Source organism: Neomonachus schauinslandi, chromosome 8 (genome assembly GCF_002201575.2).
Source record: "Neomonachus schauinslandi chromosome 8, ASM220157v2, whole genome shotgun sequence".
In the NCBI taxonomy this organism is placed as follows: domain Eukaryota; kingdom Metazoa; phylum Chordata; class Mammalia; order Carnivora; family Phocidae; genus Neomonachus; species Neomonachus schauinslandi.
This window is the reverse complement of record NC_058410.1, coordinates 59,285,189-59,312,091: the sequence shown is the minus strand read 5'-3', so window position 1 is coordinate 59,312,091 and position 26,903 is coordinate 59,285,189. Positions and strand designations below refer to the sequence as shown.

The following is a 26,903-nucleotide window of genomic DNA, read 5'->3' as shown; positions in this document are numbered from 1 at the left end:
TGTCAAATTACAGATTTTTTAGAGACTGTCAGTGACAGTCTCTAAACGTTAATATACTCCCCTTCATTATTTCATGAAATAAAAAGGATATTAAAAATAACCAGAGTTACATCCTGATCACTGCTTTTTATCTAACTACAACTGAAATAGGGAACTGATCTTCACTACTAAATCTTTAAACTCTAATAGAATTTTTTTTTCTTGATCGTTGTTCATAATGCTGTAATGAACATGGGATATTTGAGACCCTAATTTCCTTTCTTTTGGATATATACCAGGAGTAGAATTGCTGGATCATACGGTAGTTCTATTTTAATTCTCTGAGAAACCTCCATGTTGTTTTCCAGTGACTGCATCAATTTACATTCCCACCAAGAGTGCTCACAGGTTCCCTTTTCTCCACGTTTGCCAGCACTTCTTATCTCTTTTCTTTTTGATAACAGTCATTCTAACAAGTGTGAGGTGATATATCATAGTTTTGATTTGCATTTCCTTGATGATTTGTGATGCTGAGCATCTTCGCATATACCTACTGTCCATCTGTATGTCTCCTTTGGAAAAATGTCTATTCACTTTCTCTGCCCATTTTTGTTTTTTCTAGTTCCACTGAGAAATAATTGACATACATTACTGTAGAAGTTGAAGGTGTACAATACGATGACGTGATTTACATACACTATGAAATGATTATCACAGTAGGTTTAGTTAACATCCATCATCTTATACAGATACAATAAAAATAAAAGAATTCTCCTTGTGATGAGAACTCTTCAGATCTCTTCTCTTAACTTTCCTATATATCATACAGCAGTGTTACCTATAATCATCATGTTGTACATTATCCCCTAGTACTTTTTTATCTCATAACTGGAAGTTTGTACCTTTTGACCAGCTTTCTCCAATTCCCCATTCCCCAACCCCTGACTTTAAACTCTAATAGTATTAATTACATATCAGATATAATGTTTAAAATACACATTTAATAACCAGTAAGGACAGGCCAGAAAAGAGGTTGGCAAAGGTGCCAGGCTAATCAGCCAGCATATTCCCTCATTCTCACTCCAGTCCACTGCTGAGGGTGGATTGTCCCATTAATATTTGGTTATCCATTACTGCATTTTTTCAAAGCATTATGAACATTACCTTACTTACATGTTCCACCCAATTAATGATAATCTAGTTGTAGCTCTAATAGAGTTTTTGCCTATTCGGTCATAATATAAGATCCTTGTAGGCAGGAACTGTATCTTAAATATCGTTGTTGTCATGCATTTCACCTAATACAGTGCTATATACAGTGCGCGATTTAATAACTTCCTTTTTGATGAAATAAAGAATGACTAAAAATTTTTATTATATGTTAAGCAATCCTTATGGAATAGTTTAGAATAGTAGTGGGATCATTTAAGGATCTATATATTTTCCTGCTCTTAAAACTGAAGTCTGGTCTTATTCACATTTTCATTTTCTACCATTTTAAAAGAACATTTACTGTCAATGAACTTAAAATTTATACCAGGCATCTAACAGTATTCAAGACACAGCAGGAATCACAGAAGTTAGAAGGGACAAAATTGGACAAAGCACCAGCAAAAACCTCTTTTGTAGAGGTAATATGTGGTTACAAATAAAAGAATTTCATTACATTATGTCTGTATTATGTTTACCTGAAAAAAAAAAAAGAATGGTATTAAACAAAAAACTTAAGTACACAACATACCTGAGTTCGTAAAATTTCATTTTTTGACAACTGCATATCCCCAGTCAATTCTTTCACAACAATGCCCAGTGGCTCTAGACGTTTGCTGAAGTAATTTGTCATTTCGGCTGCCAAGGCTTTCATTGGAGCAACATATACAATCTGTGCCAAAGAAATAGTACCTTGATGAATGAGCAAAAACTACAAGTCATTTGTTTCACAGCATTCAATATAAGTCACAATTTATTGTGAAATATAATTGTAGAGTAAAATATCTTAACAGTGATATCTGAAAAGTACTTATCTTTCTTAGGTAGGTGTGCAGCTGTTTAAAGGACAATGAAATTTGTTTATACATCTTCATCACTTTGAACACTGGTTCTGCTTCAAAGCTAAATGTATTTTCACAGCGTTTCATAGGGGTAATAGGATTTTCATAACACAAATAGGGACTGCCTTACTAGTAATAGAGTAAATCAAGCAGCAATCTTTACATGACATCATGAGTAATACCCTTAAAATTTTCCAGATTTCATGTAACATGTACAACTACAAATGATTTTAATTTTACAATTTAAAAAGTTGTGGTCTTACTTGTTAATTTCCTACCTTAAATTCATTCTTTTTGATAACACCTTGTTGAAAATGCTGGCGTATTTCATGCAAAACTGTAAGCATTGCAATATTGGTCTTTCCAGCCCCAGTAGGGGCACAAATCAGCATGTTCTCATTGGTGTTGTAGGCAGTCTCAAACACAATCGACTGGATTCTATTGAGTCTCCTCATTCCTTTAAAAGCCAGCTGCCCAATCTAAAGAAAGAAAGAGAGAGAGAAAAAAAATGACTCATTATAAATGATGATAATGTGAAGGACCCATATAAAATACTAAATGCAAACATTTACTTCTTTGATTAAAAAAAAAGATGATTAATTTGTTCAGTCTCTCAATATATCCAATATTTAAACCAAAATGTGCAGCTGAGAACTCACAACTACTATACGATTCTAATGCATTTGGGAGTTGCATACTCACTAAATTTGAAAAATATGATAATGACACTATATACCTGTATCTTTGTACATGATCTTAAGTACAAAACAATGATAAATTAATAACATAAGGAAATAAAATGAAACACAGGTATCTTTTGAGTTTATATGATGATATTCTAGTTCAGTTAGATTGAAGATAACTAATGAAAGTCCAAACAAGAAATATGGATATAAGTGAGTAGGAAATTCTGTTTCAATATGTTATGGATTTATTTATTTTTTTTTAAAGATTTTATTTATTTATTCATGAGAGACAGAGAGAGAGAGGCAGAGGGAGAAGCAGGCTCCCAAGGAGCAGAAAACCCGATGAGGGACTCGATCCCACGACCCTGGGATCATGACCTGAGCCGAAGGCAGACGCTTAACCATCTGAGCCACCCAGGCACCCAATATGTTATGGATTTAAAAATATCTTTCTTAATAGCAGCCATAATAGTAGGAACAATAGCTGCAGATTATATTCATTCAGAACTTACACTGTAGTATATATTAATTGTGAGCACTTTGATATATTTAATTCTCAAAACAATTCCATGGTATAGGTACTTTTATTTATATATTTATTTATTTATTTATTTATTTATTTTTTATATATTTATTTTTTAAAAGGTTTTATTTATTTATTTTGAGAGAGAGGGAGATGGAAGAAGAGAGAGCGTGAATGTGTGCACACATGGGGGCGGGGGAGGTGCAGAGGGAGAGGAAGAAAGAAGCAGACTCCTGGCTGAGCAGGGAGCCAGAATTGAAGCTTGATTTCACAACCCTGAGATTGTGACCTGAGCCGAAATCAAGAGTTGGACACTCAACTGACTGAGCCATTCAGGCCCCCCTAGGTACTTTTATTATGCCCTTTTAATAAAGAAGAAAATTGAGTAATTAAATAATTTTTCCTAAGGTCTTTCATATGAAAAGTCTTTAGAAATGAAAACTACAATGTCTTAGAGTAAAGAAAAAACTGGATAGGATTAATGGCAGAAAACTGCAATGGCTAAATTAATGTCAGAAAAAATAAATTTCAAAGCCAAGAATATTACCAGGAATAAAGACAGTCATTTCATAATGACAAAGAGAATAATTAATCAGTAGGGCATAACAGTCCTAAATGCTTATATACCTATAACAGATCTTCAAAATATATGAAGCAAAAACTGATAAGACATGCAAATGATTTCAACATCCCTCCTAACACTTGATAGAACAAGTAGGCATGAAAATCAATAAGGTTATAAGCAGACTTGAATAGCACTATCAGCTAATTTGACCTGACTGACATTTATTCATCTAACAATAGTAGAATACAAATTCTCTTCAAGTGTTCGTGAAACATTTAAAAAATATACTATATTCTGGGCCATAAACCAAGTTTCAATAAATTGAAAAGTAATTCATACAAAATATGTCATCTGATCACAAAGGAATGAAATTAGAAATCCTTAACAGAAATATCCTTAGGAAATATTCAAATATTTGAAATTAAGTAACACAGTTGCTAAATAACCCATGGATGAAAGAAGAAATTAATAGGTATTCTTAACCGAAGGAAAAAGAAAGCTCAACATATCAGAATTTGTGGATGCTGCTAAAGAAATATTTAGGGAGGATATATAGCAGTAACCACTTATATGAAGAAAGAAGAAAAGTTTATTTTTTTATTATGTTATATTAATCACCATACATTACATCATTAGTTTTTGATGTAGTGTTCCATGATTCATTGTTTGCGTATAACACCCAGCGCTCCATTCAGTACATGCCCTCTTTAATACCCATCACCAGGCTAACCCATCCCCCCACTCCCATCCCCTCCAGAACCCTCAGTTTGTTTCTCAGAGGCTATAAGAGACTATGGACTCTGAAAGAAGAAAAGTTTTTTTTTTTTTTTAAAGATTTTATTTATTTATTTGACAGAGAGAGACATAGCGAGAGCAGGAACACAAGCCGGGGGAGTGGGAGAGGGAGAAGCAGGCTTCCCGCAGAGCAGGGAGCCCGATGTGGGACTCGATCCCAGGACCCTGGGATCATGACCTGAGCCGAAGGCAGACGCTTAACGACTGAGCCACCCAGGCGCCCTGAAAGAAGAAAAGTTTTAAGTGGATAAGTTCATCTTCCAAAATAAATTAAAACCAAAGTAAGCAGAATAAAGTAAATAGTAAGGATTGAAGTGGATATCAATGAAATGGAAAACAGAAAAGCTCATTCTTTGAGAAAGTCAACAAAACTGATTAATCTCCAGCCAAGTTTGATCAGGAATAAAAGAGAGAAGACAGAAATTACTGATGTCAAGAATGAGAATGGTAGCATCACTACAGATGCTACGGATATTTAAAAAATTGGTAAATATTAATAAACAACCTTATGCCAATAAATCTGACAATGCAGATGACATGAAAAGTTACTTAAGTTAGGCCAAGATGTCTTAAATATACCATAACCTATAAATGAACAAACTGATAAACTGAACTTCAGCAAAATGAAAAAAACATAATCTTCAAGACATTGTTAAGAAAATGAAAGAAGCCAGCATGGAAGAAAATTTTTGCAAAGTATACATCTGATAAAGGACTTATATCCAGAACACATAAAGGATTCTCTGAACACAGCAGTAAGAAAATAAACAGTCCAATTTTTAAAATGGGCAAAAGATTTGAACAATCAATTCACGAAAGGAAGTATCTGGATGGCAATAAGCATATAAAAAGATGCTCAACATCATTAGTTATTAGGAGAATGAAAGTTAAAATCACAATGAGATAACATTACATATCTATTAACATGGCTAAAATTTTTAAAAGTGCCCACTGCAAGTGCTGGTGAGGATGTGGAGAAACTGGCACTCACACCTACTGCTGGTAGGAAGATAAAAATAGTACAATCACTTTGGAAAACAATTTGGCAATTTTTAAAAAGGTAAACATACAATTAACATACGATCTGGCCGTATCACTTCTAGGTTTTATCCAAGAGAAAAAAAAAGTATATGTACATACAAAAACTTGTACACAAATGTTCATAGCAGCTTTATTTGTAATAGCCTTAAACCAGAAACAACTCAAATGTCCATCAGACGAATGAATAAAATGTGGCACATTTGGTTTTATTACTTTTTGCATTACCCTAGTACCTAACCAAACGCCATCAACATCATAGGCCTCTAAATAAATTTTTATTTACTGATAAATCAATTAAATAAATAAGGGAAAAAATCTTTTAAAAGATGCATTTTACACATAGTATCCTCCAAAGAAACAGTAAACTGGATCTAACCAAAATATGTGACAGTTCAGAAACAACCGATACTCAACCTTGAATAAGAAACTTATTTATTTTGTTCTTAAAGGTTACAGTTCAAGGAAGAAGTGAACTAAAGCATTAGAATATACTGACAAAACCTAGTACATACTGACGTCTGTAACATTCTACTCAATTCAACAGTCATTACTGACCACTTATAAATACACTAAGGACTTAGGTCAGTATAAATATTCATTTTCTTAACAAAAGTTAGAGAGTATCTAAAATGATCCTCAAAATGTATTAGTTTGTGGCTTACAGGGGAAAAATTATTTTATTTTAGTTTTCTATAATAAAGATAGGACTCATGTGCTGAGGTATTTGAAGGGAGAGAGAGGCACTAAGAAGAATGCCATTTCAGGTGAAAGAAACAGAATATTAGAAAAACACCAGGGTCACCTGCGTGGCTCAGTCAGCTAAGCATTTGCGTTGGGCTCAGGTCATGATCCCAGGGTCCTGCTCAGCAGGGAGCCTGCTTTTCCCTCTCCCTCTGCCCCTCTCTCCCTGCTCATGCTCTCTCTTGCCACCACTCCAATATCCCTCACAAAGCATGTTGCACATCATAAACTATGTAACAGCCATGGGGTTAAAAATAAAACAATTTAGGGGCAGCTGGGTGGCTCAGTTGGTTAAGCATCTGCCTTCAGCTCAGGTCATGATCCTGCAGTCCCGGGATCAAGCCCCGAGTTGGGCTCCCTGCTCACTGGGGAGCCTGCTTCTCCCTCTCCCTCTGCTGCTTCCCCTGTCTGTGCTCTCGCTCTCTCTCCGTGTCAAATAAATAAAATCTTAAAAAATAAATAAATAAAAATAAAACAATTTATATGAATACCTTATTTAACATCTTTGAGTATCCATTAGATAATTAAATAATTTTAGAAAATTAGGTATTTTTTTTCATTTAAAGGTCTTTACTTACTGCTTGCATGTGTATAAAACCATTTTCAGTAATCATTCTAAAACAGATGACTTTGTGCCTTCTTAATAGCATATATTAAAGAAAATCTCACCTTTCATTCATGGCTGGGATCATCATCTGCTCACGTGGCAAATATTTATTGTGCTACATTTATTTATTGTTTAAATGGTCAAAAGGGTAGTTACACAATTTGTAATAAAAGTAGGAGAAAATACACATTCAGATTATTTCAAACACTGATATGAATTAACAGATTATTTCAAACATGGATATGAATTTTTAATACATAGTATAAATATGAACGACTAATGCCATTTTCGACAAATCCGTCACGATGAGGGTTCTGTGACCTGAAACTTCTAGAGCACAGCCCCCTTGCCCTCCCACTTCCTTTTCTTTTATTTAGCCACAACCTTAAGTACACCCTTGGGACATAACATCCTTGATGTGCCCCCAGAGATATGACTATGATGCACATTTATTCTTAAACATTTTCCTCTTGGATTGTCCCCACCCAGCACAGACTCCCAGTCTCTAGGGCTATAAAAGCAAGTCTTAAAGGAAATGGGGCTGTGGAGATCTACTCCTTCTGCAGCTGCCCAAGACACACTTCTATCTCTAAGTTCCCTTAATAAGCCGTTTCTTGTCAAGCTGGACTTGTCAGCCTTTATTTTCGGTCTCAGGGCTCCTATGGCCTTTGGAGATCGTTTCACAAATACCTCCCTTTCAAGGAACAGTGTAAAACAGAGGAAGAGGGCATTAATAGTTAGGAAAAGGAGACAGGAGTCATGGAGAAACTGTAAGTCATGGTAAAGAGCTTGAATTTTTATTCGCAATACAAGAGAAGGTCTCTGCATGATTTTAAGTAGAATGACAAATATATTATGCAGCCATCAAAAGGAATGAGATCTTGCCATTTGCAACGATGTGGATGGAACTGGAGGGTATTATGTTGAGCGAAATAAGTCAAACAGAGAAAGACATGTATCATATGACCTCACTGATATGAGGAATTCTTAATCTCAGGAAACAAACTGAGGGTTGCTGGAGTGGGGGGTGGGGTGGGAGGGATTGGGTGACTGGGTGATAGACACTGGGGAGGGTATGTGCTCTGGTAAGTGCTGTGAATTGTGCAAGACTGTTGAATCTCAGATCTGTACCTCTGAAACAAATAATGCAATATATGTTAAGGAAAAAAAAAAGAAGAAGAAGAAGGTAGCAGGAGGGGAAGAATGAAGTGGGGGAAATCGGAGGGGTAGACGAACCACGAGAGACGATGGACTCTGAAAAACAAACTGAGGGTTCTAGAGGGGAGGGGGGTGGGAGGATGGGTTAGCCTGGTGGTGGGTATTGAGGAGGGCACATTCTGCATGGAGCACTGGGTGTTATGCACAAACAATGAATCATGGAACACTACATCTAAAACTAATAATGTAATGTATGGGGATTAACATAAGAATAAAAAAAAAAAAACACCAAAAAAAAAAAAGGTCTCCTTGGCCACCATGTGAAGAACAGATTGGGAAACGGTAGACAACTATGCTAGCAGCACAGGTGGAGGACGATGCTGGTTTGTATTACATGAGTGGAGGTGCAGCTAATAGGATTCACTAATGAATTAAATGTGAGAGAATGGATTAAAAAAAAAGAGATAAATCAAAGACGACCTTTTTCCCTTAAGTAGATGGGTGGCAGTTCTACTGATGCTATATAAGAAGATTAAGAGGATAGACGGAGAGAGGAAAAGAAAAATAAGACTACATTTTAAGAACTACTCTATGTCCAAATAGAAATTTCAAACAGGCAATTGCATCTGACTTTGGAGGTCAATGGAAAAGTAAAGGAGTTTTTTTAAGAAACTCATTTTCAGGGGGTGCCGGGGTAGCTCAGCTGGTTAAGTGTCTGCCTTCGGCTCAGGTCATAATCCCAGAGTCCCTGGATCAAGCCCCAGGTCAGGCTCCCTGCTCAGCCTGCTTCTCTCTCTCCCTCTGCCCCTCCCCCTACTTATGCGTTCTGTCTCTTAAATAAAATCTTTAAAAAAACCCCCTCATTTTCAGAGAGTTACAGTGACTTTCCCAAGGTTACACATTAGTAGCAGACCTAAAATAAAATGTCACATTATACTTCAATGATAAAAATTTAAAAAGGAAATGTAAACCATATATGTAAATTTTATTTTCCAGCAGAAACATTAAAAAGTTTTTAAAAATTGAAAAAATTAATGATGTACTGTATGGTGACTAACATAATAAAAGAGAAACAAGAAAAAAATCAATTTTATAAAAATTTTATTTAACCCAATGTACCTAAAATATTCCTTTTAATACATAATAAAAATTATTTTTCTTTTTACATAACAAGTCTGAGAAATAAGTGTTTTTTACACTTAAAGCACATCTCAATCCAGACCAGCCATATTTCTTTTTTTTTGTTTTAAAATTTTAAAAAATGAAATATAGTTGACATTTCATATTAGTTTCAGGTGTACAGCATACTGATTTTAATTCTATATATTACAACATGCTTACCATGATAGGTGTAATCACCATTGTCACCATACAAAATTATTATAATCTTATTGACTATGTTCCCTATGTTGTACTTTTCATCCCTGTGATTTATTTATTTTATATAACTGGAAGTATGTACCTCTTAATCCCTTTCACCTATTTTGCCTATCCTTCCACCCCTACCTCCCTCAAGACTATTCAATGGAACATGTAGCTAGTGGCTACTGTATAAAACAGTGCAGCTCTAGAAAGCACCCAGCTAACTTATATAATGTTTTTGAAACTGACAAATAGATTGTCATAACATAGCAGACTGAACTGTGGGAAAGGCTCTTAGGACAGCATACAAAATCTTTAACATGGTTTCAAAGGCCTTGCCATAATCTGAGGGTCATGGAATTCAGATGCACCATATCGAGGATGCTTTGGGGAATAAAAAGAACATTAGTTTAATCTGACCTCTTATTCTTAACAAAGTCATCCTTAGTAAGCAAAGAAACAAAAAAACAAGTAATCATTTGTTGCATGTGTTAAAGACTGTAATTAATGTTCTTTTCCAACACTGACTAAATCACTAATAATTATTTCTATATTCCAACCCAAATTCTACAACAGTTAGGTCTAAGCATGCACCATATACTAAACCGGTCCCAGATGACGCCTTACTACTCACCTTTATTAAAGGTTGAGAAAAACTTCAGCTGATCAAACAAAAATTACTTACAGAGTCTGCTTGAGATTCTCTCTCTCCCTCTGCCCCTCCCACTAGTGCTCTCTCTCTGAAAGATAAATAAATGTCTAAAAAAAATCAGAGTACTGGGGCGCCTGGGTGGCTCAGTTGGTTAAGCGACTGCCTTCGGCTCAGGTCATGATCCCAGAGTCCCTGGATCGAGTCCCGCATCGGGCTCCCTGCTTGGCAGGGAGTCTTGCTTCTCCCTCTGACCCTCCTCCCTCTCATGCTCTCTGTCTCTCATTCTCTCTCTCTCAAAAAAAAAAAAAAAAAAAAAAAATCAGAGTACTAAGGGTTGGGAATTATGTTTTTCATCTTCATCTTCCTAATATCTCCTATAGTACCTTGCACAAAGAAAATATTCAGTGATTTTTTTTTCTGTACTTGCTTCAGCTGAGTCATTCTAATTAAACCAATTATCATCTGTGAGTTGCATTATTGATGGATTTTCATAAATTAAGCAATATTTAAAACACTCCATGTTAAGCACAATGACTAACTCCAGAACAGGAGCTGGGTATATATCATTCTGCTAACATTATTTAAGTTTGATAAATGTTTTCTATCAGATATCATAAATACTAGCCAAACTATTTTTTTTTTTTTTTCTACATTCATTCACTGCAGCTTCCGGTGAAACTAGAAGCTACCTTGGACATCAGCCCCTACTACATTTGCTCTGGGGAAAAAAAAGGCAGTGTCGAAATATACTTTTTACATTTTTAAAATCTTCTTGATACTAAGATAGCATTAGAAACTCTAAAACTAATCAAATACTTAGCATGGCATAGAATTTCACACCTTAGGAAGAATACATAAAAATTATGGTCAGAAATATTTAATATTCTATCTTTACTGTTTATCCTCAAGAAATCATTTATCCTCAAGATATTGCTTGACTGATTTATACCCAATCCAAGATAAATTTTTATACCTATATTTTTACATATTTATATCTTTTTATGTATATATAGAACATATGCTAATGTGCTATTATTTTAAAATATCATAACCTGTGAGTCCAAAGATAACAAAATGTCATTTCTGAGAGACTTTCTAAAAATCAGTAAAAATTATGTTTATTTCTTTATTTTATAGGGAATTCTTAGGAGACTATATACCACATATAACAGAGTTGGTCAACTAAACTCCAGATCAGTGTATTTCACAGAAGAGGTTACCCTCCACTAGTGGGTTATGAAATCAATTTAGTGGATTGTGATCAGCATCTTGAAAGAATAGAAGAGGGGGTGCCTGGGTGGCTCAGTTGGTTAAGCGACTGCCTTCGGCTCAGGTCATGATCCTGGAGTCCCTGGATCGAGTCCCGCATCAGGCTTCCTGCTCGGCAGGGAGTCTGCTTCGTCCTCTGACCCTATCCCCTCTCAGGTGTTCTCTCTCTCTCTCAAATAAATAAATAAAAAAACTTTAAAAAAAAAAAAGAAAGAATAGAAGAGGAAAAAAAAATAGTGCAGCATATCACATATGATAAGGGCATATACTGTTACATAAAATTTTTGTGTTTGGGTGATTGAATCAAAATGTTAAATTACAGTTTGAAACCCAGTGTTACAGATAAACACTTTCCAATGAACACAAATGCATTCTTTCAAAGTATGACTTATTTCATTTTGGGAACACAGCGATCTTTCTCTCACAACTATATATAACCTTGGGCTTAGCAATTCCACTTTTTAAAAAAAGCATACTTGCACACATGCAAAATTGTGCACTTGTAAGATCACTCATCACAAAATTATCTGTGGTACCAAAGGTCACTAATAGAGTACTAAAGCGAATAAATTATGGCATATCAATGCAATGGAATTGTAGGAGGCCATAAAAATCTCTATGCAGAAAAAAGAAAACCTCTATGTGGAATAAGAACATTCCCTATTCTGGAAATATCTGGTTATGTGAAAAAAGTAAGGTGCTGAACAGCATTTAATATGCTATTTTTTGTTCAAATTTGGTGGGAGGTGGGGAGAAGGGAATAAAAATCTATATTTATAATTGTTTTTGAAGATTCAAGATGAATACATAAAATCTAAACACGGTGGTTATTAAAGAAGTAGGGATCTGGGCAGATGAAGAACAGAGATAAAATAGACTTTTCACTATTTAAAGGTTTCTAGTTTTTGAAACATGATAATAATACCTATGCAAAAAGAGACACAAAAAGAGATACAAGTGACTTCTTCTAAAAATGGGAAAATTAAAGAAGTATCTAATTAAATAGAGAAGCCTAAATGTGCTCTTAAGTATTATCAAAAATATTTTATCTTCAAAAGTTCTCTGATTATTCCTACAATTTTACCCTCCAGAGACAAAAAGATAAACTGAGTTACTCTTACTCTTCTGAAGACCCTTCCAATTATTTTAAATCATGTATCCCTCCACTCACTCCCCTCCTTGACATTTTAGTTTCGATCTTAATACACCTAGCTACTCAAAGGCATCTCTGAAAAGTTTAGGAATAGAAGAAACAGCAGGTTCTTCTTTTTCTTCTTACCTCCAATACCTGTTACATTACACCTGTGGTCTCACCCAAGACTCTATGGTTTCATCACAGGATCAGATATGTTATTAAATGCAAAACTTTAACTATATTCCTGCCATCATCTAAAATGTACTCTCCCATTCATTCAATGTATATTGAACACTAACTACCAAGTCTCAAGCTATGAGGACTTTTTCTCTGTCCTCAACAACTCATGGTGCAGCAGGTGAATCTGGACTACAAGGAGCCTGTTACTTGGTCCCCAACTATACATCTACTACTACACACCTCCATACACTAACCTTAAAAAAAAAAAAAAAAAACCCAAAACAGAGAAGACTTAACATGCTACTTTACTGAATATGCCAATCCCAAACTAGATGATCTGTGTCAAGATCAGTAAACTAACACGATATAACACAAATACCAAAATGTTAACTTCAATGATCTTGGATTATGAATACATAAGATAATATATTCCTTATTATTTAAGTTTAAGTTGGTAATTGTTCATTAATCCATTTAATAATAGTAATAGCTAGCATTTCTACTGAGCACATAAAACATATTAAGCTTTGTTTAAATGCTTTAAGGGGATTACTTCATTTAACATCCAAAGAAACACCATGACATAAGTCTTTTTACTGTCCTTATTTTATTTTACTTTTTTACATTTCTCCAAGTTTTTATTTAAATTCCCGTTAGTTAACATACAGTGTAACATTAGTTTCAGGTGCAAATTTAGTGATTTATCACTTAAATACAATACCCAGTGCTCATCACTACAAGTGCCCTTCTTATTTTAAAGATGGGGACACTGGGCAAAGAGGGTTTGAAGAATCTGCCCAAGGATAAATGGCCAGTAAGTAGCAAGCAGAGGAAAGATTGGAACTCAGGAATCTAATACCAAAGTCCAAATTTAAAAATCCAAGTTAAAAATTTCTAAGGTTTACTGATTTCATTACTTTACACTTTTATATCTTATAATGATTTTTTAACAAAGTAACTTAATTTTATAAAAATAAAAATACAAAGTCAAATAACATATCGATCATACTGATAACTGAATAAAGGCAAATAAAATAAGATTTTTTATTAAACTGAGTGTTTACAATTTTCAAAAAATCAATTATTCTTGGTAATGTTTATATCTTCATATGCATTATATACGTCACTTGTAAATGATTAACAATAATAAATTTGCATATATTTAACCTAAAAATCCCACTTCCAAAAATTTATCCAAGTTAAACTAACAAAATGCCACGTAAATAAGCACAAAGACATTTGCTAAAACCACATTTACAAGAAAAAATAGAGACAAGTTGAATGTCCACAAATAATGGATTGGGATAAGTAATTCATATTACATTCTTCATGAATTACGGTAGTTAAACAGAATGAGGAAGATATTTGTGCTTATAAGTAACTGTATCCAAAGAAAAGAAAAAAAAAGCATGCCACAGAACAGTAACATAATTAAATATTTGTTAATATATAAAAAATAATTATGGAAAGATATATATATCTCAAACTGTTCCACTGGAGTTGGGATTATAAAAGAACTTTCATTTTCTGTTTTATAAATGTAAATATTACATTTTAGTTTTTTTTTGTAGTGAACAGATTTTATACTCATCCCCACAAAAATGCTTTTATTTAAATAAAATTTATCTTAACAATAAACAAAAGAGGAAGATGTACTCTATACTGTCTTAATGCATTAAAAATAAGATAATGTGTTTCTTTATAGATAGAAATATGTAGTGTTTTTATGTTAATACAAATTAACTGATTAACCCTTTTTCATTATCTCATATAGAGTCCAACATCTTTACCAAATACCAAATTTCCAATTTGTACTCCCACCTGAAAGTGCACTGAACAATTCCTGAATTCTGCTAATTAAGAGAAAAGAAAGAGAGTCTATGGCCAGTTTCTCTTTACTGAAGAGTCATGCATTTTAATGTCTCATTATAATTCATTTTGAACCAGACAATCTGGGTAGAGGAAATTAAATCTTAACAACAAAAGGCCTCAGGAGAATAATCTATTAAATCTTTGAAGAAAGTGAGATTGTAAGATTTTGTAAAAATCAGGTAAATTATTACATATGACAAAAAGCCATGAGAAATCATAATGCATAATTCATAATCATTCCATATTATTTAACTGAATGCATTTACATCATTAAAATAGTAACTGGAAATACTTAATATGCCCTTAGTATCAATTCCTGAAAATTCTTTCATACTGAAAATGCTCCATCTAAGAAGCATAATAAAAAAATAGAAAATAAACCCAACTAAATAGATGAGTCTTCTAAATATACTCCACTACATGATGACAAAATGATAAATAAGAAGCTATTAATGTCCTTGAAGAGAAAAAAAAAAGAATAACAAACAATAGCAATACCGAATTTAATGAGAACTTAAGGTATAATGGGAGTCAGAGAGGTGTACTAACCTCTTCTTGGAAGGGGACGTTAGCTTCCTTGTTCCTAAATTGGAGCTAAGACTTGAATACTAAGGAAAACTGAAGAAAAAGTTCTCAAGAGGGTATTTTAAGACAAACAAAATCCTGGCTGCACATAACAAGCTCCACTGATAAACTCTTGAGGTTGCACATTTGGGTGTCTATCAGCACACTCTTAATAATTTAGCATGTCAGATATCACTCTGAAGTGACACCAAAATGCTGTGCCAACAGTCACAGTCCCAGTGCACAAGAGGAGAGTAAAAGAGACCTCAGTTATGGGTTTGATTTGGCTAGGTTTGGTTTGCTTGTCATTAGAACTCATTACCATAATAAGACAGGGCTGATTTCACAAAACCAGTATTATAATTAAGTACACAAACTTCAGAGGCTTAAAGCAGAAGTAAAATTGAAGGACAAGAATCTGGTATTTTCTATTTAGTTAATACATTATTTTCACAAGGGAGATGAACTCATACTGACATGTACCTAAGTATCCCTCCAGGATGTCAGTATAAGTGTTATAGCTTAAAAATACAAGACACCATTATTTATTTGGTATTGCAGTCATTTTGGTCCAAACTGTGGGACCTGCCTTTTAAAAAACAGCTGCACTTCTAATCGCGGCAATAAAATAGAAGCACAACAGTCTCTGTCAAATTCTGTTGAATCCTACAAAGAAAATGTCATTTTCAGATTCTTGGCTGATATTTATGGTAATAACTGGTTTCAGCTCTGAGTTTAACCTTTAAGTTACTTCTACTACCTTACTTGGAATCTTCAGAAAGGATATTTTGGCACTTACACGGTTAAGCTCACAAAATGTCAGAGATATTAAATTATGGGTAATTTCTTAATTTAAATTTTCTTACAGTATATATGACTTTAAACTTTCCAAAATTAATTAAATAAAGCAAGGATGCCACTTTAAACTTGCATCTTCTTAAACAAGAAAGTTTCATCATTAATAGAATCCTCAGATGAATTGTTCTGAGTGATAAGAGATTGATTCCACTTGCATTTAATCTCACAATACTGGAATAACTTAGTTTGATTTCAAGTCAAGAATTCATTTAATATAAATAATAACTTAGTAAAAGCATATATCATATAACAAAAGTGTTAATGACTTAGAGTGGTTAGTTTAATACACATGCGTGTGTGTGTGTATTTCAATGCTTAAGAACATACTTGGTATTGACTTCCTGAAGATCAGAAATTTTAAAATACCTATTTAAATTGGTACCTTTTAAAATTTCTACCATTTTAAATACACAATGTAATATCATTAACTCATTTCTATAAAATGGAAGATCTGAGAATTTTTATTTGGGAAACAAGCAGTAAAGTGGACTTATAAATTACTTCCTTAAACTGAAATTTATACTATTTGTTCCCCACATAAGATCTGAAGCTCACATAGAAGGGTTCCAAATATATTGAACACACCACTCAAAAGAGTAGGGAAAGGATCTGGTCGAAGACTGCTGGAGAGGAGCTCAGTTAAGGGTGTGCTGAGGAGGCCAGTGCTTGAACAAGAGGCTCCTCATACTTGGGGTAGGGAGTGTGCATGCTTTTAAAAATGACATTTCCAAAACTCAACCTTTGAGGTTTTCATTCCATTGTCTAGGATGGAAATGGTAATTTGTACATTTCTTAATAGCACCCCAAGTGATTATCAAGCGCAAGCAAGACTGAAAACTGTTACCTTAACTTTCCCTACCCACCTCCAAACAGTGACTAAGTTTTCTTAGTCATCTGTTCTTTAATAATTTAACACAACCTACTCTGGAAAAAACAAACTACATTTTACTCAGAAAAACTTTTGTTTGAAACATGTATCAAGGTGAAGGCATACATTTAGTAAGGGGGTCCCTAAAAGAAAAATGTTTTGCGTGAACCTCTTGAATAGTATGCAGAGATTTGAAAGGATAAGCAAAACATTTCAACGAAGAAATCATAACACTTACATAATAAAACATGATTACTATGTAGATTGCTGAAGAATACATTGAGGTTTCTTTATACAATGATTTCCTGTGATATAAATTACCCCAACTTATATAATTATTATTTTCATATAACTCTTTATCAACAATGTAACAGCTTATTAAGAATGTAAAAAGAGGGCACCTCCGTGGCTCAGTCAGTTAAGCGTCTGACTCTTGGTTTCAGCTCAGGTCATCATCTTGGGATCCTGAGATGGAGCCCACATCATTGGGCTCCCCATTCAGCAGGGAGTCTTCTCCCTTCCCCACTCCCTCTACCCCTCCCCACACTTTTGCGCACACACACACACACACACACTCTCTCTCTCTCTCTCTCTAAAATAAATAAATCATTTTTAAAAAGAAAAATGTAAAAAGCAAGGTAGCCTATGTTTAGTCACTGATATTTGCATCATTGGATGAAATTTAAGCTTGTCCTCTCTAAATTTGCTTGCAGGGTTTACACGAGGGAATTAAGTTTAGAAAAATGCAATATAAGGTACCTAATAAGATGGAGAGTATTAAGTAAAGAAATATAAGTCACTTTGCTTTATTTTTATTAATTTAAAACTGTCTTCTACACTACTTCAACACTCATCTTTGAGGAATTTTGAAGTTATTTATACCAAAATAATTCTACCTATCAATATCTCTTAATAGAAAGATTCAAAGTGTACCCTTTCCAGATTAAACAGCAAAACTCAGCTATCAATGTGAGAACAGTTTATATAACTATTACACAGGCTGGGAATTTACTGATCATCTAAAATGTATGACAGACACTGCTACACATTTTCTGTGTGTTGACTCATATAACCTTCAAAATAGTCTGATGAGATAACTGAAATTTAGAGGTGTACGTAATCTGATCCACATCACAAAATCTGCCAATGGTGAAGGGTGGAATTTAACCTCAGTTCTACTTGCCTAACTGGATAAATTTCATTTAAAGGCAGGATCATAATTCTAAACTGCTTTGTGCCCATCATACCTCCTAGCACAATGCCTTGCATCAATCAGGAGCTCAAGAAATGATTATTGATGACTGATAACCAATCCATGTATATTTCCAGAGAAAAATAATGAAAATCTATAAATAGCAACACAATAATATCAAATATGTTTGTTTATTATAATAGGTCTGTGTAACCACAATACATAGATAGATATATTGGAAGATACGGACTAAGTCTATTTCTAAAGCAATTTGAAATTTTCACATTACAATTAAATTCATCTACTTTTCAGATTTCAGAATTCATTTGAGTTCTAAAATTACCATTCTGGGACAGCACAATATGTTTTAGGCTTTTAATCTCTCTTCTAATTTCTTGCCATAAAATCAATAAAGTGTATGTTGTAAAGAAAATTCTTTTGTTAGATTACTCCTAGCTAGAGGCATAGATGTTAGGAACTCTCTCTAGTTTAGCAGGTTTTTTTTTTTCAAGCAGCTGATGCCCTTTTCCTAGTTAGCAGTTTGCAAATGTTCCCAGTAGACTTTATGATACTAAAATCCTGAAGAAGTTCAGAGCATACAGACAAAATTAATTCTTCTTTATAAGGAAAAATATAGATAGAATTTCCCTTCAAATGAGACCTAGCTGTTTCATATATTTGAACTACAAAGCACTTTCATAACAAGTAAACATTACTTTTTAATCATATAATTTAAATAACTGCTGGAGTCACAAATAAAAATATCTTATTTATAACTTTATTAAGAAAGCTATCTAATACATCACATTTTTACACATTGAACTTTTATTGACCTCCAAAACAGAAGATAATATAGTCCATCAAAAGCATGCTTTTCATACAGAGCAGACAGAATACTTCAAAATCCCTAATTACTTTTGTAAAGTAAGCTGAGAAATTTTTAAGATTTTTCCTTACAGGGGGCGCCTGGGTGGCTCAGTTGGTTAAGCGACTGCCTTCAGCTCAGGACATGATCCCAGGGTCCTGGGATCGAGTCCCGCATCAGGCTCCCTGCTCTGCGGGGAGCCTGCTTCTCCCTCTCCCACTCCCCCTTGTGTTCCCTCTCTCGCTGTGTCTCTCTCTGTCAAATAAATAAATAAAATCTTTAAAAAAAAAAAAAGATTTTTCCTTACACTTTTCCATAGTAATACTTCACTTAATACTCCAATCATAAAATAGTGACCTGACAGTGACCAAGTTTTTAAAACAGAAATACCATTTTAAGGTTTCTATAGAAAAAGTAGTATGAACAAGACATAATCTCTACTATTTTATAACAGGTCCACACAACGTTTTCATCACCAAAATCAAGAAATGTTCCTTTCTCTGTACATCCCACACCAGCTCTATTACAAAAACATATTGTTAAATTCATTGTCACTGTTCAGATAAAGATCAACTTTCCCTGAACACAGCAGTCAAGAAATAACTCAAGCCTCATGCTCTCCAAGAAATTGTCATTAGCAGCCACGGCCTGCTGGTAATCCCTCTGCCTTATATATGATTGATTAAATCTGCACTACTGATTTTGTACTTAGTGCATTGTACAGTATATTGTTTGTAAATACTCAGCACAGGTGTCTTTTTTTTTATGTCCCCAGCTATGTTGCAAGCTCACTGAAGACAGGGGAAACACACCTATTTCTTTTTTCATTTTTAACAATGTCTGTCAAGTTATAGGTACATGAAAAATGTAAAATCCCTTTTCCTTCCTTACTTCTTTTGGCCGCCGACGTTAAACAAATTATAGAATAAGAAAATGAACAAGAAGTTACAAAAAAAGCTTTATTTAGAAACATGATAAAATTGGAAATCCCAAGGGCAAAGGGAAGCTCTTACAAGCAACCAGAGAGAAAGCTTACCTCAAAAAAAAAAAAAAAAAATCACAATGAGACTGACTGCAGACTTCTCAAAAGCAAAAATGAAAAGCAGATGATGTTATAATGACATCTTTAATGTTTTAAGATAGGATGCGATAGAGTAATATCTTTAGTGTGCTAAGAGAAAATAACTATGAACTTAGACTTCTATTACCAGCAAAAATATCTTTCAAGAACAAGGTAAAATAAAGGCATTTAGATTAACAGAAATTAAGAGATTTCTGTCAGTACTAGATTCTCTCTCACTCAAGAAAATTCAGGCAAGGAAAAGTCACAGAACATGAACACACTGATGGAATTAAAAAACAATAAGCAAAATTTATAGGTAAAACCAAATAATTACTGACTGTAAAACAGTAATAACAGTAATAATAAATCTGACATAAAATTTAAAACAAGATAGACTAAAATATGTGACAACAATATCAAAGAAGCTTGGGAAGGGAGTGATTAGAAATTAGAAGTTTTAACAACCTTATTTTGTAGTATTTTTAGATTTCATTCAATGCTTAGAAGAGAAAAAAAAGAGACCAAGTTTACAGGTATCTAACTCTGGAGGGTATAAAGTTCTTAGATGGCTCCGTTCTACTGTGGTTTCTCCATGTTGGCATTACTGATATTTTGGTAACTCTTTGTTCTGAGAGGCTGTCACGTGCACTGTGGACTGTTTAGCAGCCATCTAGGCTTCTGTTTACTAGATGACAGTAGCACCCTCATAGGTGTGACAACCAAAAGTGTTTTCAGATATTGCCAAACGTTTTTTTAGGAAGGATGGGGGCAGGGGAGCTGCCCAGTGAAAACCAATATTGTAGGTAAAGAATGGGAAAAGACGGGGTGGAATCAACTTCTTTTTCTTTTCTCATTTTAGTTAAGACCTTACTTCAGAGTACAGATCTCAGTTTTCTGATAATTTATAATTCTGAAAATAGGATTATTTCCTTTCTTTGATAACGACTTATTTGGGAATGCAATGAACTACCGGCCTCCCTCAGAGAGAAGGGGGAAAACACACCTTCTTTTAACTTGTTATAATTCCCAATTTCCAGAGTTATCTGCTGCATTTGGTTCAAAAAGAAAAATAAAATCCATAAATAAACACTGAAGATTCTGGTAAAACATGGGGATTTTGTGAGTTTTGATGGAATAATAATTCTCAACTGCATCAGTTTCATGTCCTACACTTCATTCCCTTAGAGTGGAGTTTCTCCATTTGGGAGAGATATTTTTACTGTAAAAAAAAAAATAATAATAATCAGAAGCAGAGAGTTGATAGCTCCAGAGATTTCCAAAGAGTCTCCTTTAAGTCTCTGGTGAGTGCTGACTAGCACAAGCATATGAGAAAAGCACCCAAGGTAGGGGAAAGAACCACTTAAATGGATTAGAGGAAATAAACTCAAACCTCGCCCTATAGGGTTTGGAACAGCTCCTGTTTTTACCAACCATAGTGAAAAACCTCTTATTTTACTGGGAATTACACAGAGTACTCTCCTCAGAAGAGCTGTGTCTCAGTAGTGAGGCAAAATCAGCCTTTAAATGCTGAGCTGGCCCACCTAAGAAATTTTAGAAGCAAGACCTGAAAAGGTCAAACTGACCCAAAGTAACTTAACTATATTCCACGAAAAAACTCAAAGATGTTTATAAGAATACAAAAATATCCGGTACCCAACAAGATACAATCACAATGTCTGATTTTCATAAAATATGACCGTGCATGCTAAAAAGCAGGAAAAAAAAATTATAGTAAGAATATAAACTGATCTGATCAACTAAAATAAATCAAGAAATAACACAAATAACCGACCCTTCAAGAAACTAGAGCAAAGATCAGCAAATTATGGCCTATGGGCCAAATCTAGCCAGACATCTGTCTTTGTTTTATTTTGGTTTGGTTTGGTTTTTATGGCCTATAAGCTAAGAATGGTCATTACATTTTGAACAGGTATTTTAATAAAAAAGAAAACAATAATGACTGTTGAACAGAGACCTTATGTGGTCCACTAAGCCTAAAATAATTACTATCTGCCTCTTTACAGAAAAGAGTTTTCTGACCCCAACCTATAGAAATGACTGTGCAAGTGGAGGCATAGAAGATTTCAAAATAATAAAAAAAAAATCATACTTTTAGAGATAAAACTGCAATGCTAGATGAAAAATACACCGAATGGTATAAACAGTATCTTAGACACTGAAGAAAAAAAGATCAGCGAATTTTAAGACAAGGCAAGAGAAACCACCCAAAATGAAGCATGAAGAGAGAAAAATATCAAAAAACAAAAGTTAATAGAACATCAGTAAGCTGTGTGATAATTTCAGGAACCTTAATATATCTGTGATAAGACTTCCTGAAAGGGAGGAAGGGGTAGAAAATTTGAAAAAATAATGGCTGGAAATTTCCCACATTTGTTGAAAACCAGAAACCCACAGATCCAAAATACCTAACCAATAGCATGCACAAAATACCTGAAGAAAACTGCACCAAAGCAGGTGGCAGGCAGAATTCTAAGCTGGCTCTCAAGACTTCCTCCTCAATCCCTGCCATACTCCACAGTGTATTCCTTGCATAAACCTCAGATCTATGAATATGATGGATGTTACTTCCGTGATTCCATTATGCTATATGCAACAGCTGACCTTTAGAAAGGAAGATTATCTGGGTGAATCTGACCTAATCACATGAATCTTTTAAAGTCAGAGAGTTTTTTTGCCATCAGAAGAGGCCAGAGATTTAGAGCACACAGGAAATTTGATACTCCCTTGTTGGCTGTGAAGATGGAGTGGGCCATACGCCAAGGAATGTGGGTAGTGTTTAAGAGACAAGAACAATAGACAGCAAAGAATCAGGAACCTCAGTTCTACAACTCTAAGGACGTGGATTTGGCCAACAATCTGAATGAGCTTGTTAAGGGAATGCTTCCCCAGAGTTTCCAGATATGAGATCAGCCTGGGCAAAACAATGGTTTCACTGTTATGAAACAGTGAACAGAGAACCCCAGTCAAGCCCACCCAAATCAGACTTCCAGAACTCTGAGATAATAAATGGATGTTTTAAGTCACTAAATTTTTGGTAATTTCTTATACAATGACAGAAAGCTAATATAAAGTCACATCATAATCAAACTGCCTAAAACGAATGACAAAGGGAAATCTTAAAAACCAACCAGAAAAAAAGCATATTACATAGACAGGAAGATTAAGAATAAAAGCATAATAAAAGCATACTCATTATTAGAAACAATGAAAGCAGTATAATACAGATACATCTATAAGGACTGGCAAAAAAAAAAAAAAAAAAACCCGAAAGCCTGGAATTCTATATCAAATGAAATATCTGTCAAGAACAAAAACAAAATGAAGACTTTTTTTCAGACATACAAAGTTGAAAGAATTCATCACTATAAGAAATGAATACCAGATGGAAATCTGGGTCTACATAAAGGCATAAAGGGTAACCTGATAGGTACACAAGTATAAAAAATTTGTTATTATTAGATATCTTAATATCTTTTTTTAAAGATTTATTTATTTGAGAGAGAAAGAGCACACATGAGCAGGAGGGGCAGAAAGAGAGAGACCCTCAAGTAGACTCCATGCTGAGTGCAGAGCCCAACGTGGCGCCTGATCTCACGACCCTCGGATCACAACCTGGGCTGAAACCAACATTCCATGCTTAATCAACTGCACAACCCAGGTGCCCAAAGATATCATAATATCTTAAAAAGACTGTTAAAACAAAAAGAATAACAATGTATTGTAGGGATTATAAGGATATAGAAGTAGTCTACACCTGCATGTTTGTTCATTTGTTTGTTTTGATGGTATTATGTGCTAAGAATCTAGCAAACAAATATAAGAATCAGGATTCTCATGGCTCCAACATCCAGGTGAAGCTAGGCATTTATCAAGAGAAAAAGAATTTGATAAAATGGTTAAAAATTTAATTTGTGCTACATCATTTCTTTCCCCATGAAATTTATGAAATCTTTACTAAGATCCCTATCAGTGTAAACAAGATTGTAAACTCACTTTGCAACTTTCAATTTTATATTTTGTTATGATTTCTTGTTACCACCTCTTAAAAAGGCAGTGAGTGATTCAAGGCCATGGTTCTGATGAAACTGATAATATGCTTGACAGTGTAATAACCACCTTGCGGGATGCTTCAGAAAAGGCTTTTTATTTGGGAGCATGTCCAGGTTTTAGCAACATTTCACCCATTTCAAATTGGTCTCATGACAAAGATCCACACTCTGAAGTATTTTTCTGGATGCTTCTTTAGTTTTCTTGTCCTTATAATTTGATCAAATCAAACTGTGTCAATAAACTCTTTGGTTTTAGGATCCCCACCTCAGGTTCAGAAAACAAAGTAAAACAGGAAAAGGAGTACTTTTATATTTATTCTATTTCACTTTTTCAAAATGTCGCTCTTGAATAACCACAGATGTCAATAATTATAATGACTGGTTTCTTTAGTTTCTATCAAATAATTAGAAACTACTCTAGATGTCTTAATAGAGTGACAATAAGTTTAGTTCTTCTTAATCTTGTAGGAAAGTATCCAATACTACTCCCACATATGTTTGGAATGAAAGAATAGCCAAATAGCATAGATGAACAGAGAAGTAATTTATTTACTAAATATAATTTCCAAAGTAATAATAAGTCTTTTTGTTTTATCCACACTCTGACCTCAGTGTTTTCATCATTACGTCTTTCATTTTTAAGTTAACATTTTAGCTAAAATGTATTAAGTACCTAACAGTACTTGAAATTTTTTATATATATTAATAAATTTAATCTTCACAATTAAACTATGAGGAAGGTACTATTATTCCAATTTTACAAATGAAACACTGGATCCCACAGAGGACAGTAACCTGCCCAAAGTCTCATAGCTAGAAAGTTGGGGATTCAAGTCAAACTAGGCCAGCCTGGATTCGGAGGCCGTGTTCTGAATCAACATGGTTTTCTGCCTCCTAGATTTAACATGTACAAACCTTTCCTTTTCTTCTATTCCTCACCTTGGTAAATGATACTATCACTCACCCATGATGATCTGGACATCATTCTAGATTCAAACAAAAACTTAGATCATTCTAGATTCAAATGAAAACTTAGATGTCATTCTAAAGTCTTCTCTCTGCTTCACCCCCTACCATTTAATCAGTTACTAGATCTTATATACGCTAGTACCTAAATTATTCTCTATTATCCCATTTTTCAGATAGGCTGCCACTTTCTTAATTTAGGTGCTTAGCATTTCTCTCCTGAACTACTCTAGCAGCTCTTCTGTCAACCTTAAACTTTGCATTGCAACCAGGACAAAATTATCTGATGTGACATTCAGTGAGGAGAAGATTTTATCTATGGTTCCACAGGACTGTTAGGAATGGCATGCAATTATGAACTCAGTGAGAAGATAAAGATACCATCTTCAGGAGTACTTTTCATGATACATAAAGATCCTACCTTGTATAAAAAAGATCTAAGCGAACAAAAGCATCCACTAAACAAACATTCTGTTAACACCTATATTTTTTCCTAAGGTCTAAATTACCATTCATGCTAATGAAATCTGGTGGGATCATTATCTAAAGTGACAGGACATCAAATGGTTTAATTATGTACTTATAATGATATATTGTATTTGAATGTATTATTCTCCAATATTATTACTGCTTATAGAAATGCAAATTAAAACCACAATGGGAAATCTCTATGCTCAGTCAGAATGGTTAAAATAAAAATATAAATACAAATAAAATGTAAAAATATAAATTAAAATGGCTAAAATAAAAAGAAAAAATAGTGATAACACTAAATGCTGGCAAGTATGAGGAGAAATTGTCATACTGGATTGCTGGTGGGAATATAAAATGTTACTCCAGAAAACAGTGTGGTAGTACTTTTTAAAAAAACTAAACATGCAGCTAAAATATGACCTAATAATTGCATACTCAGGCATTTACTCCAAAGAAATGAAAACTTATGTTCACACAAAACTCTGTAGACCAACGTCTAGAGCAGCTTCATCTATATTATGGATTGAGTTATGTTCCCCCAACATTCATAAATTAAAGCCTTAACTCCCAATGTGACAGTATTTGGAAATAGAGCCTTTAGGGAAGTAACAAGGTTAAATGAGGTCATCTGAGTGAGGTATTTTTTTTTTTAAAGATTTATTTATTTAACAGAGAGAGAGAGCGAGAGAGGGAACACAAGCAGGGGGAGTGTGAGAGGGAGAATCACTTACAGTGCTTCAAAAATCATCTTTAAAATATAAGTATCTGGACCCATATCTCAAGAGATTAATAGGGGAGAAGGCACTTGGATTTTGAAAAAGATCTACAGATATTCCGATGCACAGGATGAAACCCACTAATATAAAATTACAATTTTAGTCCAATATATAAACTTACTATAGAAAATAACTTAAAACTTTAATAATAAGAAATTGGTTCAAAAGTAATAAAGGTATAAAATGGAATACCATATGGTGGTTAGAGATGATGCTACAGATATGACTGTTGATATGGAAAGATGTATGTAGATATTTATACAAATACACAAAAAATAATGTGTGATATAATGCCATTTTATAAAACAAAATACACATGCACACATATGTGTAGAATGAAGTTCATTTTGGTTGGCTGTGGTTATTCTTTATGCTGCTTTATGCTGGTCTTTTTGCTTGCCTCCATTATTTGATATTTCTAAATGATTACATATGATATATATAAAAATATATATATTTATATATTTATATATAAAGGAACTTCATTTTGGTGACAGAAAAGGTTAACTTTATTTTTTTAAAGATGTATTTATTTATTTGAGAGAGAGAAAGAGAAAGAGAAAGAGAAAGAGAAAGAGAAAGAGAAAGAGA

General features: G+C 33.9%; 1 protein-coding gene across 1 annotated transcript in view; it reads right to left on the bottom strand.

Annotated features, from left to right (window-relative positions):
• ASCC3 (activating signal cointegrator 1 complex subunit 3) overlaps nucleotides 1–26,903 on the bottom strand; it is a 358,425-nt gene that overhangs the window by 254,544 nt on the left and 76,978 nt on the right. The window contains exons 9-10 of the mRNA XM_021693642.2: nucleotides 2,309–2,509; nucleotides 1,721–1,861 (exon numbers count right to left, since the gene is read on the bottom strand). Of these exons, the coding sequence (XP_021549317.1) occupies nucleotides 1,721–1,861; nucleotides 2,309–2,509 (342 nt within the window). The remainder of the gene's footprint in view (nucleotides 1–1,720; nucleotides 1,862–2,308; nucleotides 2,510–26,903) is intronic.